This window comes from Condylostylus longicornis, unplaced genomic scaffold, assembly GCF_029603195.1.
Source record: "Condylostylus longicornis isolate FDR11 unplaced genomic scaffold, ASM2960319v2 ptg000010l, whole genome shotgun sequence".
NCBI lineage: Eukaryota > Metazoa > Arthropoda > Insecta > Diptera > Dolichopodidae > Condylostylus > Condylostylus longicornis.
In genome coordinates this window covers 18,663,829-18,681,841 of record NW_026577979.1, presented here as the reverse complement: position 1 = coordinate 18,681,841, position 18,013 = coordinate 18,663,829, and the positions used below count along the sequence as shown (strand labels likewise).

Genomic DNA, 18,013 nt, shown 5'->3' with positions numbered 1-18,013 from the left:
GACACTATTTTAACTTCTTCTAATTTTTCGGAGTTGTCGTTTTCATCGCTTCATTTTATTTCTTTTAATTTGCTTTGCCAATTGTCAACTGTTAATTGATCAACATCTTTGACTACTACAGATGTTTTGTAAAATTTTATTTGCAACCATTTAAAGCCTGAAAAGTTAAATCAAACTACATAGCAATTTTAAGAGCTATTTTTGTAGAAGAGACCATGATACTGAAAAATTTTTTCCACGCGTAGTGAGAAACCAATCGTATACATAGTTTTTTTTAATTTCGTTACTTTTAATTTCTCGTTTTAAGACTTTCTTTCCATTTCTTCTTCATTGTCTCTTTAAACTTCGAAATTTCGTGAGCTGACAGAAAAACTTAGATTTAAAGAAGAGAAAAATTGCTTATTAATTTCCCTCTGTCCATCCATCTGTGCGTTTGTTTGAAAAAATTGTACACGCTTCAAGTTAAAAGTTAAAATTTTGTATACAAATAAATTTTTACTATATATTTATTTCTATCAATCACTTAAAATTATAATCCCACAAAAATTTTTTGGCTCTTTATTTTGGATTCCACTTTTTAACTACTTATATTGAGAAACCAGAAACATTTTTAAAATTCTGTAAACGCCAAAAGTTAATAATTATTCTTAAGCCCATTCTCACTTTAGAAAAAATTTTAATTTGAAAGTAAAAAGAATTCATTTTGAATTATGGGCTTAGTTATTATTTCGAATATAATAATTATAGTCAACATATGTAATTCCGAGAACAAAATTTATCTCTTGTTAAAATACTAGTTTGAACAGGTAAATAGAACGCGAAAAATGTTTAGAAACTTAATTTGTTTTATACTAATTATTACGAACAAAAAAAAAAATTTACTTAATATAAATTATAAATCTTCATTTTATAGAATAACACAAATAATATAATTATTCATTAAACTTAAATTAAAATCAAAATTTTAACCAACAATTAAAATTATTTTGCCGCTCAGCGATATATGTGGACTAAAGAAATTCAATAGTCCTGTTATTTGTAAAAATTTTCTATGCAAACAAATGCAAAAATATTAAGATGTCTCAGAATGAGAGTTTATGGTATTGGTATCACAAAATTAACACAGCCAAATATTTTTTTGTCACTCAGTGATAATTACACCTCTTATGATATTAACATCTAATTTATTAAAAAAACAAACATCTTAAATATACACACATACAGGTTTTATTCAGATTAAACTAATTAACAAAACCTTACATATGTTATTTTGTGTAGTACGTCAACATTTAACACATTTATAAGCTGATTTTTACTCTATTTGTTTAACGATACAAATAATTTTTTTCAATCATTAATTCGTTGATAACTCAAAATAAATCTTTTTATGAGTTTTTAATTGTTTTTTTTTTGTACAGATGCCTTCTCCATTTTTTAAGTTTCAAACAAGATTTTTCTTATCAAACCTGCTCTTAAAGGATTATCTTCCAACTCGATGAAAAACAAAAAGTTTACATTGTTATATTGAGCCTGAAAAGTATAAAACAGAAATAAGCGAATAGTATGACTTAGCAATTAATAAAATTTGATTTGGTCAGCATATAAGTGGTCGCAAGATCTGCTGTCTATTTTGGCGAAAATGTATATATTTTTATGAGGCGCACACACAATGACCGACAGACCGACATCTTCAAAATCACAAAATATAAATCCACTTCTGCATGGACTACCTATATGCTACATTCCAAGTATTTTTTATATTAATCACCTCGTTAAAACTTGAGTACATCGGGTAACGTCCATTGGTATAATATGAAATCTCAATTTTATAAATCATTTTTGTGTCTATAGGCACCCTTACAGGAAATAATACAGAAAAAAACGAACTGTACGGTAATTTTTTTGTGAAATTGGTATGGCCTAGAATTTGGTCTTGATCACCTAACACACAAATTCTTAAACATTCAATATAATCACTTTTAAGTTCCGACATTTGTGTAGGAAGGACCACTCCTATATTATGAAATAAAATAATATGACGATTACAAAGAGAATTACATTATTCACAACTTTACCTGTTAGATATATAGTCTCATCAACATTAAAACACATTTGGTATTTTGGTTTATCCCTTATGTTTATACATTTTGCTTTAACTAAGGATATCAATAAATGTTTTTTATATAATTCAACACTATCATCTAAAAGTAAAAATGCCGCGTATGTATTTTAAAATTATTGAAAAAATTCTTGATCAGTACGCATTTATACTTACATCTTTTTGAAGATTCACAAATTTGTCGTCCACAATAAGTACAGTTTGTCGCTAAAATCATAAATAAATAATTTGATTATACTTAAAAATATGCAGTTTTACCACCGAATGAGCGAGAATTCTGCCCAAGTGCATTATTCCATCCATCGTTATATAAAGTATTGGTTTGCGTGAATGTATTTTGAACTTGAATATTAGTTTGTAGCGCCAGTGGAGCATTTCGTTTAGTCGTAAAAATAGAGAAGCCTTTCGGAAACGAACGAGAACAATTTGGATTACAAATTTTCATAAGCAAAGCAAGTGCCTCTGAATCGTTCATAATTTCAGGAAGTATGCACATGCTAGAAAATTCTTGCGGAGTTAGTGTCAAAAATCTAATATTTTCAGCAGCTTGCTTCAAAATTACAAAGTTTTTATAATTTTTTTCGACATTTGCTGGTTTTATAGCATTTTTCACAATATTTCCATCTTGTTCAGATTTTTCTAAATTTTCTTCATTACTTACAACATCTTTGTTATTTTCTTTAACAACACCATTAGCCAAAATTTTATTATCTTCAAAATTTATTTTTGCAGATTTTTCTAAATTACTTTTTTTTAATTCGTTTTGTTCCAGTGGTGCAATATAATCATTATTAATTACGTAGTTATTTAAAGCATTCCACAAATCCAATTCCGAATCAATATTTAATCGACTTAAGCTGAAAATGTCAAAAAGTGTAGTGGGTTTAACTTCTAAAAATTTTTCGTCAAGAAGAATTGTTTTAGTTCTGGCAGATATAAATTGCAGACAAAAATTTTTTAAATCAGCTTCATCAAATAAACAAACATATTCAAATATTTTACAAACATTAGATGGATTTAAGTTTCGAAGCAGGTAATCTGTACATAACTTTACCAGAGGTGTAATGAAATATTTTTTAGCGACATATAACAAATCAATTGAATCGTCTATATCCAAAATTTTGATCTCATCTAAATAAATGTAATCCATCATCATTTGAAATATGTGCGGATCAACATCTGGCACTTTTATTACGTCTTCTGGAGGCAAGTTTCCACAGAAATAACTTTCAAAAGTAGGGGAAGCAATGGCCAAGATAATTTTATGCCCAGAAAATATTTTCTGATTTGGTTCTTTGCCTACCAAAAACTTACAATCTACCCTGAAATATCAAAGTTATAAAATTTTAATGCATGTTAAAAAAATCTGATGTGATCAGCACATTACCGACCGCAATGTGTATTGTCTAGTTAAGTGAAAGTGTTACAGAATTATATAAAAATGTCTGTTTAATACTTATTTCCAATTTTTAGGACCTTAGTAAGCTTTAGTAAGCATTAATAATTAACATACCTAGAAAAATTTAATTTGGCTCTTAGTAAAGTTTCGCTTTGTGCTACCCGAATTCCCTGAAGTGCTCGCCAGTTAGTTCCGGTAACAACCACAACTCAAATATCAAATTTCAAGAAATTCCATCAATTCCGTAGATATGGTGAAAAATGTAAAATCGGCCCGCAGATCAGTTTTCGAGCCCTGATCTTTCTAAAAAATTTATATCTCCATTGTTTCAATACGAAGAATTTAAATATTAAATTTCAATGAAATCGGTTGATTATTTCTCTTTATATACACAAAAATGTATATTTGGCCCGTAGTAAACGTCCAGTTGCTGATTCCTGATTTCTTCCAAAAGTTAGGACTTTTTGCGGACGATCGAGCAAAGCTTATATATGAAATTTCAAGTAAATCGGTTAAATATTTTCTTCAAAATGACCGACCGACAGACCGACAGATTGCTAAAAATAGTTTACTTACACTTCCCTACTATGGAGAAGTGCATTCCCACCGAAAACTCGATTTTTGCCTTTACAGGTTCATGAGATTGCGGCTGCGGACTTGTGTTATTGGCAACTTCGGAAGGAAATTTGTTCTGCAACGGATTTATATTTCGTAACGGCGATAGATCTTGTAAGCGTTTTACGGTTCTTTGGGACATTTAAATAAGTCTTTTAATCTACAATAATTCGGACCGTCCCTTAAAATTTTAAAGTTTCGTTTCTCAAAGTTTTGTAAAGCTTTGGAGAAAATTATTTTGAGAAAATTTAAAAGTTTGGTCATCTCATTAGAGACGGCCTGTAATCTAACACTGTTCTGGACATAAAGACTTCACACTCCAGAGATTCACCACCGCGATGTATAGCCAACATACCATGGTTGGTTTCAGGCCCCACCTTTTTCCAATGGTTTTCTTGAACAAGCAATAGTTGCTTTTATTACTCTCTCCATAATGTATAAGTTTCAGTTAACGTTCGAATCCACAATCAAACCCAGAAATTCAGCCTTCCTGCTGAAGTATAGGCGAATTCCATTGAGTCTCAAAGGAGTTGTGTCTGGAACCTTATATCTCCTGCTGAAGATAACTCCGTCTTTTAGAGTTGACAGTTAAGCCACAGCTATCCAGTTAGCAACGAGTTTAGTTATCTAGCACAGCAGTCTAATCAGAAACGAGGTCAAGGACTTTCTGAATCAGCCCATTTCGGGCGTGGAGGTGCTTTTCAAATACGGCCACTGCCAAGTCGTAGAGCAGGATATTGCCATATTTGTTCATGCAAAATTTCAGCATTGTTTCAAGAGATTCCGTAATACATATATGACTAATTTATTTTTTGTGCGAGATTTTAATGCTATAGTTTCAACAACTTCTGAAATGTAGTCGAATAACTTTTGAAGTGAAGCTCATACCACTTCAAATGTTATTTGACTACATTTATACTGCTGAGATTTTTGCATAATATCTCAGCAGCTCTTACCGAAAATAATGGCAATACTACAATAAAAGGTTTACTCTGTTATACATATCAAATATACATATGTACACATCACAATATTAAAGAAAAAACTGTATACGTACTTTACATATTTACTGTTTATCACAGTATGACATTTTTTTCTCTTTATATTTCTTATGTTTTATTTGGATTATTTATTTTTTTACTCGATTTTCTAATTTAATAACAAGAAGGGGGAAAAAATGAGAGGAGTGGAATATTTAAAACTTATTTTGTTAAAAGGTCAGTTTTGCATTATTTTTTGTATGAAAATGGCCTTATTTTTGAAAGAGGTCGTTACTCTTGGGATGTGCACATTAGTGCCGTAAGTGCATTTTGATTGTAATTCTAATTTTGTTAAAAAAATTTTTGGAACATTTGGTTAGTTATAATGTTCTTCAAAGATTTTTTTTTAACTACTGAAAAAATTATTTTTTTTTTCGCTTTAGAAAGCGCTTAATTTTAAGTAATAATGCATTCATAACTTTTTTTGTCAGAGATGTAGATATGATGTTCTGATACAAAACCCTACATATTATTAATCAACGGTCAATCAATTAAAATATACATATAGATACATACCAACAAAATATTGAAAAAAAATTAACAATACGATTGCGTCACTTGCACATTTTTGAAGTACAATGTACATATTTATTTTGAATTTAAGAATTTTATTTTGAATGAACTCTTATTTGTGTGTACTGACATAGGATAAATTAGGAAATAGAAACTTCTTTCAAATAAAATTTAACTCTTATTATAATGAAGCCCTGATAATTTATTACTAGACATTGTTCCACTTTATCCATTATTTCAAATCTACTTACCCTAGTTTGGTTTCTATGATTTTTTTTTTTCTTAAATTTTCCTTATTTTCGATAACAATATCTCCCAACTTTCCACTTTCTTCCATTTTTATCTGGAAATTTTTTATACGGCAGATGTTTTATACACGACTTATATTACGACTTATTTCTTTTTTTTGTGCAGAATTAAAAATTTTCATCAGTTAAATTCTATTTTAACTTAATAATAAAATTAATAAAACATTGCAACGATGCATGTGCATTGTATTGTTTAGTAATGACAAATGCTTAAATAAATTCCTGAATGAAAGCTTTAAACCCTTGAAATTACAAAAATATTGCTGTCAGCCGGGTTTAAGCCGGCATGTATACATACTTACCACATATATACATACATAAACAAGGCAATTTGCAAAATGAGTTGTCGTATTGACTACTTTATGTAGTGACCTAACTGGATATGGTGGAATTCATTTGCTTGTTAGAAATCTTAAAATAAAGAGCAAAAATTAAAAATTAAGTAAAATTTTTTTTAAAACAATCAAAAATTAAGTTTTAAAAGCTATCTTTGTCTATTATAATGTACTTAAATGTTATAGTTACTTGCATGCAAGTTTGTATAATATTAATTGTCAATTAGTTTTTCGAAATGTCAAATTACTTGCTATTATGACGTAGGCTTTTAGCAAGTTAATTTTTGAAAATGTCTTTGAGAAGAAAACAACTAGCTAAGTTTGCTAAGTTTAATTTTTTCAAAACAAAATTCAAAAATTTTAAATTAAAAAAAAAAAAAAAAATCAAAGCAACAAATTTTTTTTTGTGAATTTCTCAATATGTCAAATTACTTGCTCAAATTACTGGCAGCAAAATTTTCTTGCAAGTTGAACTGCAAGTAAACAAGCAAGTAGAAATATTTCAATGTGTTAGTAAAATTTTTGTATGTATTGCAACTTTCTTGCAAGTAACTTGTACGTGTAAATGCTGGGTAATGCATAAAACTATCAAAAATTATTAAGTGACATTGTGTTTATAAAAAATTAAATATGGGAAAAAACTCTAGGAATTGTGAGGGTAGAAAGACAGTAAAACAATTTACTTATGTTTTTAAGATTCCCCACATTGCACAAAGTAGAATGCACTGTATGAGCTTATACTATAAATAAGCAGCGTTATATGAATGCTGTCAGATCATTTTGTAGAATCAGATTCTTGTTTAAAAAATGCAACAAAAAAAAACATTTATGTCGAACCAATAGGAAAAACAAGAAGGAACGACAAAAATTTAATAAAAGGATATTAATCACCCTTATTGTGAATCTCACTCGTAGAATTCTACGAATTTCAAACTAAGCTACGCATACAATAAGGGTGAATATAAGTATTAATCAAAAACAATACCCTTAGTTTTATCGACAATTACTCTTAAACCATGAATGATAAAAGATATTACTGAAAATATGGCTTCTTAAACTCGAAATATAAACAAATTTCAATTGAAAAATTTTGTATTCTTTTTTATTATAATTTATTTCTACTTTTTAGATGGATTTTAGAAATACTAAGGATCCAGAAATATTATCATTAAAAAGAAAGTTGACAAACGGACAAACAAAAAATTAAAAACCGACCATTAAAACAAAACAGTATGATCTGCAAACCTATAGAAAAAATATTTGCAAAAGCCCAAGCTAGGTATCAATATCAATATGTCAGTGGAAATAACAAAATTATGAGACCGAATAAGTTAAAGACAAAATTTAGAAAAAAAAATAAACTAAAACAATTACAACATGTTATTTTACGATAGTTGCCATTTTTCTTTCAATATGTAATAGTACTTCTTTTATTTGTGTCCTATGACGTCACAGATAACTGTCAATAATTTTGCACACTGCCTTGTTTTTGTATACCTTGGCTTTAAACAATGATATTGTCAAATTAAGCACAGTAATGCCAAAATCGTTAAGAATTTGCCAATTTTTGGGAATTTCGAAGTCGCTGAGGAATTCAATAAAAAAATTGGAAATTTCGCGGAAATGTTTGTACTGAATTATTTTTTTATTGCTTTATCAATTTTATCTAATTCCCTGTTTATTTAATTTAATTTTATCTTTTTATTTGTTTATGTTTGGAAAAACACATAGCTTGTTTACGTTTTCGTACTATGAAATACTGCATTTTCCTTGAAAAGCGGAAATGTGATATTTCGTACGGTCACAACACCTCTTTTATTGTTTGTAATGGTGTCCTTTAACCGTTTCACTACTCCTGGGATATTTTTATCCCACACATTTTTTAAAAAAGTCGGATAAGCAAAATATGTATTTATTTCGGGATAAAAGTTTACCAAAACGTATTTTATAAGTTCCTGACTGCATTATCGATCATTTTCATTCAAAAAAATAAATAGGTTTTTGACAGTTGGCTTTTATTGGCGGTTTGATTCACATCGGAGGAATAATTTAGTTCAATATTTTAAAAAAAAAAGTGATAAGTGATAAAGAACAAGTGCAAATTTAAAATAAAAGTGTTCTCTGTTATAGTTTTCGTAAAAAAGGTAAGTTATTTTGGTTTTTAGGGTGGTTTTTGTACAATTTTAGTATATGTGGGATTAAAATATCCCAGCAGTATTTTACAACGGGCTATTTGTATCCCAGCAGACTTTTTAATCAATCGGAAATTTATATGTACAATTTCAACTTAGCCAAATTGTGTGATTACAATTGATTATTTTAACAGGTATAATTACAAAATGGCAAGAAAATCAATGAAACCACATGAAATAGAACAAGAATTGGAAGAAGATAGTTCTGAGGCTGATTTTTCTGACGGATCTGATGATTTATACGCCCCGTCGCAACTAGATGAAGAATCTGAAGATATTTCTGAATTTGAAGATGTTTCTGAATCTGATACGGGTTCACATAATGAGGAATTTCCGTTAATAACAGGAGATGATGCAGCAACTGAACCTGCGTCAGCAGCTGAACCTCCGACAATAGCTGAACCTACAATAGCGGATGAATCTGCAACAGCAACTGAATCTGTAGCAGCGGTTGAATCTGCAACAGAAGCTGAAATACCTGTAAATAATATTAATATTTGGATGGATCCGCCGATGAATTTTGTACCTAGAAAAGATATTTCGCAGATTCGTAAATGTACATTGAGTCCTAAAGTATCTCGCTATCATACTGAATCAGATGTATTTTTAAGATTTATGCGCAATGCACATAATTCATCGATCATCTAAGATGATCGCGCAATGCACTAATCAAAGATTAGAAATTCATCGATCATCTAAGAGTAATCGTAGTTCTGTAAAGGACACTGATTACGGAGAAATAATGATAGTTTTGGGTTGTACATTTATAATGTGCTACAATCGTGTACCAGCTATATCTGACTATTGGTCCAAAAAAAAGTCGTTACAAAATCTGGCAATAAAAGAAGCAATTTCACGGGACAGATTTCAAATATTGATGGCAAAAATGTACTTCGCCCCCGTAGAACAGCCTTCAAATGCACCAAAAACTTATTACATGGATGATATTGTTAATTGCTGTAAAAAAACTTTCCGAGAAATGCGGCAAGATAGCCCATTCCAGAGTATAGACGAGAGCATGACCAAATTTCTGGGGCGTTCTTCTATGAAACAGTATATGCCATTAAAACCAATTAAACGTGGTATTAAAATTTGGATGAGATGCGATTCTTTGACTGGCTATACCTATGATTTCAACATTTATTCTGGTAAGGAAACCGGATCTTTACATGGCACTCTTGGAGAGCGTGTTGTGAATAAATTAATGGAAACTGTTACCGAAACTGATGTTACTCTATGTTTTGACCGATTTTTCACATCAGTTCATTTGGTAAATACTCTCCCTTATCCAGCCCTTGGAACATGTATCGCAAATCGAAAGGATCTTCCAAAAATAACCGCCAAGCTTGAAAGGGGTGAATATATATTTAAAAGTAATCAACATGGTACAATGGCTGTGAAGTGGCAAGATACGAAGGAGGTATTGGTTTTAAGTAATTGCCATACCAATACTGTTGGAACTGTAAAACGTAAAATGAAAGATGGTCAAAAGTTAGATGTGCCTTGTCCAGACATTATAAAATGTTACCGTTATGTCATGGGAGGTGTTGACTTGGCAGACAAAATGGTTGGCGTCTATGATTTGGACAGAAAATCTACAAAATGGTGGAAAAAAGTTTTTTTTCGGCTAATAATGACCTGTGCAGTAAATGCTTGGATTGTTTATTCTGAAATTCACAGAGAAAAAAAACCATTTAAAGATTTTCTTGTTGATTTGTCTGAACAACTTATAGCTAATGGGAGAAAATCTGCGGCGATAAAGCGTACTAGAAAAGACGGAAGGAATTCGAAGCGTGCACGTTTATTTAACAATATTGGTGATCATTTACCAATTCTTGGAACTATGCGACGTCGTTGTGAAGGCTGCAAAAGAAAGGGAAAAGAAAGTAGAACACGACAAATGTGTAAGGCTTGTGATCTAGCTTTTTGCAAAAACTGTTTCACTCCGTGTCACTCATAATTTTTTTAAAATTCATGTAAATTCTATGAATTAATCAATAAATATTTTGAATTTCTGATTTAAATTTTTGTTTCCATTAAACTGCAGGGATAGAAATGTCCCAAGCAAAAAGGCTGCTGGGACTTTTTTATCCCAGGACTGTAAATCCTGAACAGGACATTTTAAAAAAAAATCCAGAAATTTATGTGTTCGTTGGGTAAGTAAGATTATATTTATTATAAGGAAAATTTGCAGAGATGGTTTTATAAAAGTCGGAGCGAAACGGTTAAATTAAAAAACTGTGTAGGTTGGACTAAAAAACTAATATTCCTGTTAATAATGTTAATAAACTTAATAACTCATTAAGTTTATTTAAATACAATATTTTCGGGTTAAATTCCTAGATAATACTAATAAAGTCCAAACTAATAATGGAGCTAGTATTACTAGCAGTGAAAGGGATGATCTCCAGCAAATTAGGGAAAGGAAGCCACCTCCTATAAACCTTGTTGGGATCGAAGATTATAATAAAGTTAAAATGTTGCTAGATTCGAATATAAAAAACTATAAAATTACTTCACTAAACCAAAACGTGTGGAAAGTTAACCCAGACACCCCTGAATCCTATAGGCTACTGGTCAAAAAACTTGAAAGTGAAAAGATCGAGTGGTTTACTTACGAGGATAAAAATGAGAGACCGTTTAGAGTTATGGCCAGGGGTCTCCATTGGAGTTGTGATAGAAATGAAATCATTGAGGATATCACCAGTCAAGGTCTTAAGATTGTAGACGCTGTAAATATAATTAAAAACGAAAGAGTTGTCGATGAAAGGGGAGAACTTATTCTACAGAAAAAGAAATTGCCTCTTTTCATGCTGACTTTTGATAGAAGTGAAAATATAACAAAAATTTACGAAATAAGGTCAATACTAAATCTTATAGTTAAAATTGAACCTGTTAAGAAAACAAGTAAGGCTATAGTTCAGTGTAAGCGATGCCAGGGATTCAATCATTCGGGTAACTTCTGCAAAAAGGATCCAAAATGCGTCAAATGTGGTAACAGCCATCTCTCTAACAACTGCCCACGCAAAAGAGATGTTCCTGCGTCATGCGCCAACTGTGGAGGCAGCCATCCAGCAAACTATAGGGGCTGTAAAATAGCCAAAGACCTACAGAAAAGGAGAGACCTAGCTTCTAGATCAAGGAATCTTCCAAGTGCAAATAGTCTTCCACAAGCTCATACCAGTAATTCTAATAAAAACTCTAACATAAATAATAATGTTAACAAGATTAATCAAGTCATCAATTCTAATCTAAAAGATAAGCGAACTTATGCTCAGGCTGCGAGCACATATCAAAGATACGATACATCCAACATTGAAAACACTCTAATCCTGATCCTCAACAAACTAGACGAACAGAAAAAATCTGAAATAAATATTTATAATAGAATTAGCTCGATAGAAAATAAATTAAACTCTAGAATTAATAAGAAATGACGAAATCAATCAGAATTATGACATGGAATGCTAATGGCCTTTTACACCACATTCACGAACTTGAAATATTTTTACATGATGAAAAAATTGATGTAGGCTTAATATCTGAGACGCACTTTACAAAGGAAAGCTACTTAAATATAAGAGGATTTACGTGTTACCACACCCAGCATCCGGAAAATAAGGCCAAGGGAGGCACTGCAATAATTATTAAGAATAATATTAGTCACTACGAGGTACCTAAAATTGAAGAAAATCACATGCAAGTCTCATCGGTTGCAATAATGTTTAAAAATAAAGAATTCATAGTGTCAGCTATCTACTGTCCTCCTAAATTCAATCTGAAGGTTGAAGACTATAAATGGCTCTTCAGTAAGCTGGGAGCAAACTTTATAATGGGCGGAGATTTAAATGCCAAAAACACAGCATGGGGCTCGAGAGTTAATTCGCCTAAAGGCAAAGCTCTTTACGAAGCGGCGACTACAATGAACTGCGATTTTCACTCATCTGGTAAACCTACGTATTGGCCTGCAGATCAGAATAGAACCCCAGACCTAATAGATTTCTTTATCTCCAGAGGGATTTCTGGGAACTACATGCATGTTAAAGAAAATCTTGACTTAAGCTCAGATCATACTGCTGTGATACTTACCATAAGCGAATCCGTAATTACTAAACAAGAACCACCTAAGCTATGTAATAAATCAACTAATTGGAACAATGTCAGAAATGAGTTACAAGCCAACATCGAATTAAATACTCCTCTGAGAAATGCTCAACAATTAGAAATCGAAGCAAACAAGTTGGTTACTGACATTCAAAATTCTGTCTGGAATAACACTAATCCTCGCATGATAACCAATAGCAATAATAATTTTATATATCCACTAGAAGTAAGGAAACTAATAAAAGAAAAAAGAAAAGCTAGGAAAAGATGGCAGATTACCAGAGCTCCAGTTGATAAAACGAATTTCAATCGCATGTGCAATAAATTGAAAAAGCTTTTAAAACAAATTAAAAATGAAACAGTTGCAAATACATTAAGTAAACTATCTGTAGATAACAAGAACGATTACTCTCTCTGGAAAACAGTCAAGAGTACAAATAAACCAATAAGTCAAGCTCCACCGATAAGGAAATCTGATAACTCATGGGCTATAACCGATATGGACAAAGCTAGCTGCTTTGCTGAGTACCTAGAGAATATTTTCAAGCCTCTTCCCAGGCAGACTTTCTTGGAAAACGCAAACCAAGTTGCTAATTCCAATCACATGACCATTAGGAAAATAACTTTATCTGAAATTCGTAATGAGATCAAGAAAACCAATAACAAGAAGGCTCCAGGGTATGACCTTATCACCGCAAAAATATTAAAAGAACTACCAACTATTGCTGTTAAGAAAATGCTATTCCTGTTCAATGCGGTAATTCGCTTAAAATATTTTCCGGAAATATGGAAAGTTGCAGAAATTATGATGATTCCTAAACCAGGGAAGCCACCTACCGATCTGAAGTCCTATAGACCGATTTCACTCCTGCCAATTATATCCAAGCTGTTGGAAAAAATGCTGTTGGCTCGCATTATGCCGATTATTCAAGAAAGAAACTTAATACCAGCCCACCAGTTTGGATTTAGAATGAGTCACTCTACAATTGATCAAGTTCACAGGATTACTAATGTCATAGAAAAAGCGTTGGAAAATAAGGAAATTTGCTCAGCAGTATTCCTAGATGTGGCGCAGGCCTTTGATAAGGTGTGGCATAAAGGTTTAATATGCAAATTGAATAAGGTACTGCCGAATGAAATGTGTGTGATTCTAGAATCCTATCTTACCGGTAGAACTTTTAGAGTTAAGCACAATAACGAATATTCAGATATTAGAAACATTGAGGCTGGGGTCCCACAAGGTAGTGTGCTGGGTCCTGTGCTATACCTCCTCTTCACAAGAGACATCCCAGAAATAAGTTCAACAATGACAGCCACTTTCGCAGATGACACGGCAATCTTAGCTACGGGAAAGACAATTGAGGAATGTTCAAACAAGCTACAAGTAAACTTAAATTTAGTCAACTCTTGGATGAAAAAATGGCGTATTAAAATTAACGAATCTAAATCCGTTAACGTAAATCTTACAAACAGAACCATTAACCCTGTTATGCTTAATGATGAGGCAGTGCCATACGCTAATGAAGCAAAGTATTTAGGAATGACCCTAGATGCTAAATTACGCTGGAAAACCCACGTAAAGAAAAAGAAGGAGGAAATAAATTTGAAACTAAGAAAATTTAACTGGTTAATCGGAAAGAAATCTGAGCTCAACTTACATAATAAGCTCTTAATATATAATCAAATTATTAAACCAATTTGGACTTATGGTATCCAACTTTGGGGATGTACTAAGAAAAGCAATTACCAAATTATACAGACAATCCAGAACAAGGTGCTTCGATGTATTGTAGATGCTCCTTGGTATGTCAGAAACTCCACTATTCACAGAGACTTAAAAATCAACACAGTTGAACAAGAAATAAGGAAATATGCAATTAACCACAACGAAAGAACAACGCAACACGAAAACATAGAAATGAGGAAAATAATTGAAGATGAAGATAGTAGTGCAACACGTCGCTTAAAAAGAAGAAGACCTTTAGATCTTGCAGCCATAATATAATTATAAAATCCGGGGTTACCGTCGTTGGACGCTCTCCCACTCTCTCTACACGTGAAAAATAAATTGCTAGATAGGTTTAATTAACTTAGTTGCGATATATTAAAAGAGAAATAAAAAAAAAAAAAAAAAAAAAAAAAAAAAAAAAAAATTCCTAGAGGGGAATTTTATTGGAAAAAAATTCATTTTCCAAAAGGGAAAAAATAGGAGTTTTCGGACAAAAAATTTTAAATCAAGAAAGAAAGAGATCACAGTACTACTTAATGGTACCTACAAACTACAATGACTCATCAAAAAGTGTTGCCAAAGTGTAATATTTTATTCCACAATTAATTTTTTTGTCGAAAAATCCGTATATTTTTTAAAAGTCGAATAATTTATTTTTGAAGTGGGATAAAAAGTATAATTTTTTCGAAGAGTTATTGTACTAAAAAATTAAATATTTTGCTTTTGGCACTCACTCTAGAAATAAAAACAGTACCTTTTTTCTAAATAATGTTTTTCTCTTCAAAAAATCTTAAAAGTCATAGTTCACCTTCTAAAAAAAATTTATCTGGTTATACCTTATTATTTATATTTTTAATATATTTTGGATTGGCAACTGCATCAATTGACTTTTGAATTTCTTCCAAAATATAAAAATGTTAAATGAGTGAATGTATCGAGGAAACATTTTGATTCATTCAGGAAATAAATTCATTGAAAAGTTTGATGACATCTTGGAAATACTTCAAGTTTAGAACTGTTAATTTAATTTTACATTAAAGATATGTGTTTAATTTTATATATTTACTCGTAATACTTATATGACATGTTACTTTTACTTTGTTTATTTAGCTCCGAAAAAAATATAGTAATTAATACAGGAAAAAACAATAATTCAAATTTATAATTGAAAATTTATAGAAAACTGGACTTATTTGTAAATTATAATTAATATGTCTTAGCAGATTTCATTATATAGAATACACAAATGGGAATTCAATTGCTTTTAAATTTTTGGTGGAATCTCAAGAAGCAAAATATGTATATTTTATAAGAGAAATGCATATTAATAAACAAAGAGTTTTATTAAAGTTTCATCTCATTTTATTCAATTTGAGTGAGCTTTAATTCTACAACCACTTTTTACAAAATAATGAAAAGTGATGTTTACTCAAAAAAAAAAAATATCAATTAAATTTCCAAAACTACGCACCCGAAAATTAAAAAAAAATAAGCAATTGTTATACCGTTGCCTATTATTGATGATTGTTTAACACGTTAACAGCCTAATCGTGCTCCTCGTTCAATGTGAATAAAAACCAAAGTATATCTACTAATAAGTAATTCGACTCGTTCCATTCCGTTAGTTTTCGTTTGCATCTTGCTTCCAAATTCTTAAAATATTCCATTTTTTTGTAGAAATAGATGGTTATAAGAGTTGTGTAGGCAAGAAAGAAACAAAATATTGTAAACAAACGAGTGTATTGAACTAAAATAAAATTAAATTAAGTTAGGTAAAAATTTTGTTATTTTGATAATAACAAAATTTATTTTTCATTTTATAAAAATTAGGTAAAAAATTCGAATGTATGAAAGCAAAAGAGTTTGAAATTTCATGTAAGAATGTACACATGCATGTACCTGGTACAGTAGATACACAGTATCAGGTAGTGACATAAAAATAAAGTAATTTATAAAGAAAAAAAGGTACTGATTACTTTATGAAATATAATTATTACCGGGAAATATATTATTCATAGCAAATATGTTCTAAATTTATTAAGATTGAAATAAAAATAAAAAATTTAAAGATAATTTATTTATTTTATTTATTAATTACAAACGCCTAACACTAAATATTTAAAATATTTTCAAAAGTACATCTACATATTTACCTCTTCACATCTTTTGGCAACAAATGAAATTTTCGTGTCGGGTTTTTTGCATCCCAAACACTTCAAATAATGTTTACCCATTATTATAAAAAATTTTTTTTTTTTCGCAACTACTTAAATTTTTTTTTAATATTATACGTCTTTTGAAAATATATTGTTATTATTTTTCATATATGTAAATTATAATAATTTTTTTAAACATTTTTTTTCCGCTTCGCTTTTATAACATGAATACACCTTTTTGCCACCTTGTACTGGAATGAATTACAGAAATTATTGTGTCGCTTTTAAAATTCTTAATATTTTTCCCTATACTTTATATAGGAAAAAATAATAAAGTGTCGCCTTTCAAAATTACATTATAAAAAAACAGGTTGAAAATACACAGGAAAAATTCCTATGTGTATAAAAATTAAAATAAGAAGGTATACTGCTTAACTCTTTAACTAAGGGAATTTTTTGTATACAAATATTGGTGAGTGATTGCATTAGTGTGATGTAAACGGAGAGTCGAACTACTTAATAGTAGATATACTTTGGTAGATATACTTTGCTAAGAATTAACAAATTGAAATTGACGTTGAATGCTAAATGTTGTTTTATTTTCCTTGGAAAAGTAAAAAGAGTAAACAAATAAAGTTTTGTATTTTAGTTTAAAAATTAGTGCAGTATGTAAATAAAAAATTATAAAATATTTAATAATAAGTATAAAAGATTATTATTTTATAAAAAAAAATATAACATTGGAGAAAAGAACAAATTTTTTTGGAATAGGAAAAAGGTTCATATTTTTGTTTTCCCATTTTAAAAAACAAATGGATGTTTTCCTCCATATGCATATTTTGATAAATGAAAGGAAATATTTGTTTTAGACAATTCATAATTCGTAAATTAATTAAGTTTTTAATTTTGCGAATAAAACATTTTTTGTTTTGTTTTAAACTAAAATTACTGCGGATGACATTTTTTAAAAGCGGGTTTTTTTTCTAAGGAAAATTAGTTTGTTTTCTATAAAATTTTAAAGATATTTTTAATGAACTTTTGTTTTCTATATGTGATTACAGTTCTTGAATTGATGAAATGAAAAGAAAGTGGATTGCAGAATGAAATGTAAAGAAAGTGGATTGCAGAATTAAATGTAAAGAAAGTGCATTGAAGAAGTTTTCCTCTCAAATATTTTATCAAACAGAACCTAAAAATTTATTTAACGACAAATGCTATACCAAATTTGTATGTAATAAATATTTTTTTTAAATGTGGATTGTTTTATTAATATTTTCCTTTATGGAGTGAAAATTTGGACCACAAAGTAAAATAAAATATTAGTGCGCATTGTTTAAAAAATATATTGTTTTAGAATGAATAGGTATGTGAAGCTTAATTAAATAATGAGGAAGTTTATGAGGATACATACATATATTATCTACTATAGTGAGTATAGTATACAGTTTTATAGCCAAACTTCACCAACACAACATTGCATCCGAATTGAAACAAAGTTTCACA

At 30.0% G+C, this 18,013-nt stretch overlaps 2 protein-coding genes across 4 annotated transcripts; one reads left to right on the top strand and one right to left on the bottom strand.

The window, feature by feature from the left end:
- Positions 1–1,204: 1,204 nt before the first annotated feature.
- LOC129618834 (uncharacterized) lies at positions 1,205–6,192 on the bottom strand. 3 transcript variants are annotated; one of them, XM_055533848.1, is made up of 6 exons: positions 5,938–6,192; positions 2,378–3,441; positions 2,276–2,326; positions 2,076–2,201; positions 1,769–2,013; positions 1,205–1,530 (listed from the first exon to the last, which is right to left on the bottom strand). In XM_055533848.1, exons 1-6 carry the CDS (start codon positions 6,021–6,023, stop codon positions 1,435–1,437), a joined length of 1,668 nt encoding a protein of 555 aa, XP_055389823.1. In that variant the 5' UTR covers positions 6,024–6,192; the 3' UTR covers positions 1,205–1,434. The 3 variants fall into 3 exon arrangements, with proteins under 3 accessions (XP_055389823.1, XP_055389824.1, XP_055389825.1); XM_055533849.1 differs by having other exon boundaries at positions 2,381–3,441; XM_055533850.1 differs by having other exon boundaries at positions 2,378–2,976.
- Positions 6,193–9,170: 2,978 nt separating this feature from the next.
- Positions 9,171–10,481, top strand: LOC129618946 (piggyBac transposable element-derived protein 4-like). The gene has a single exon (XM_055533981.1). The coding sequence runs from the start codon at positions 9,171–9,173 to the stop codon at positions 10,479–10,481; it is 1,311 nt and encodes a 436-aa protein (XP_055389956.1).
- The last annotated feature ends 7,532 nt before the right edge of the window (positions 10,482–18,013 follow it).

Bases quoted from the DNA above. Each gene is read 5' to 3' on its own strand.
- LOC129618834 (XM_055533848.1), bottom strand. From the start codon at position 6,023: ATGGAAGAAAGTGGAAAGTTGGGAGATATTGTTATCGAAAATAAGGAA. The intron at 2,202-2,275 runs GTAAGTATAAAT...TTTTACTTTTAG, and splicing joins TTGTGAATCTTCAAAAAGAT to ATGATAGTGTTGAATTATAT. The intron at 1,531-1,768 runs GTGATTAATATA...TATACTTTTCAG, and splicing joins TGTACTCAAGTTTTAACGAG to GCTCAATATAACAATGTAAA.
- LOC129618946 (XM_055533981.1), top strand. From the start codon at position 9,171: ATGATCGCGCAATGCACTAATCAAAGATTAGAAATTCATCGATCATCT.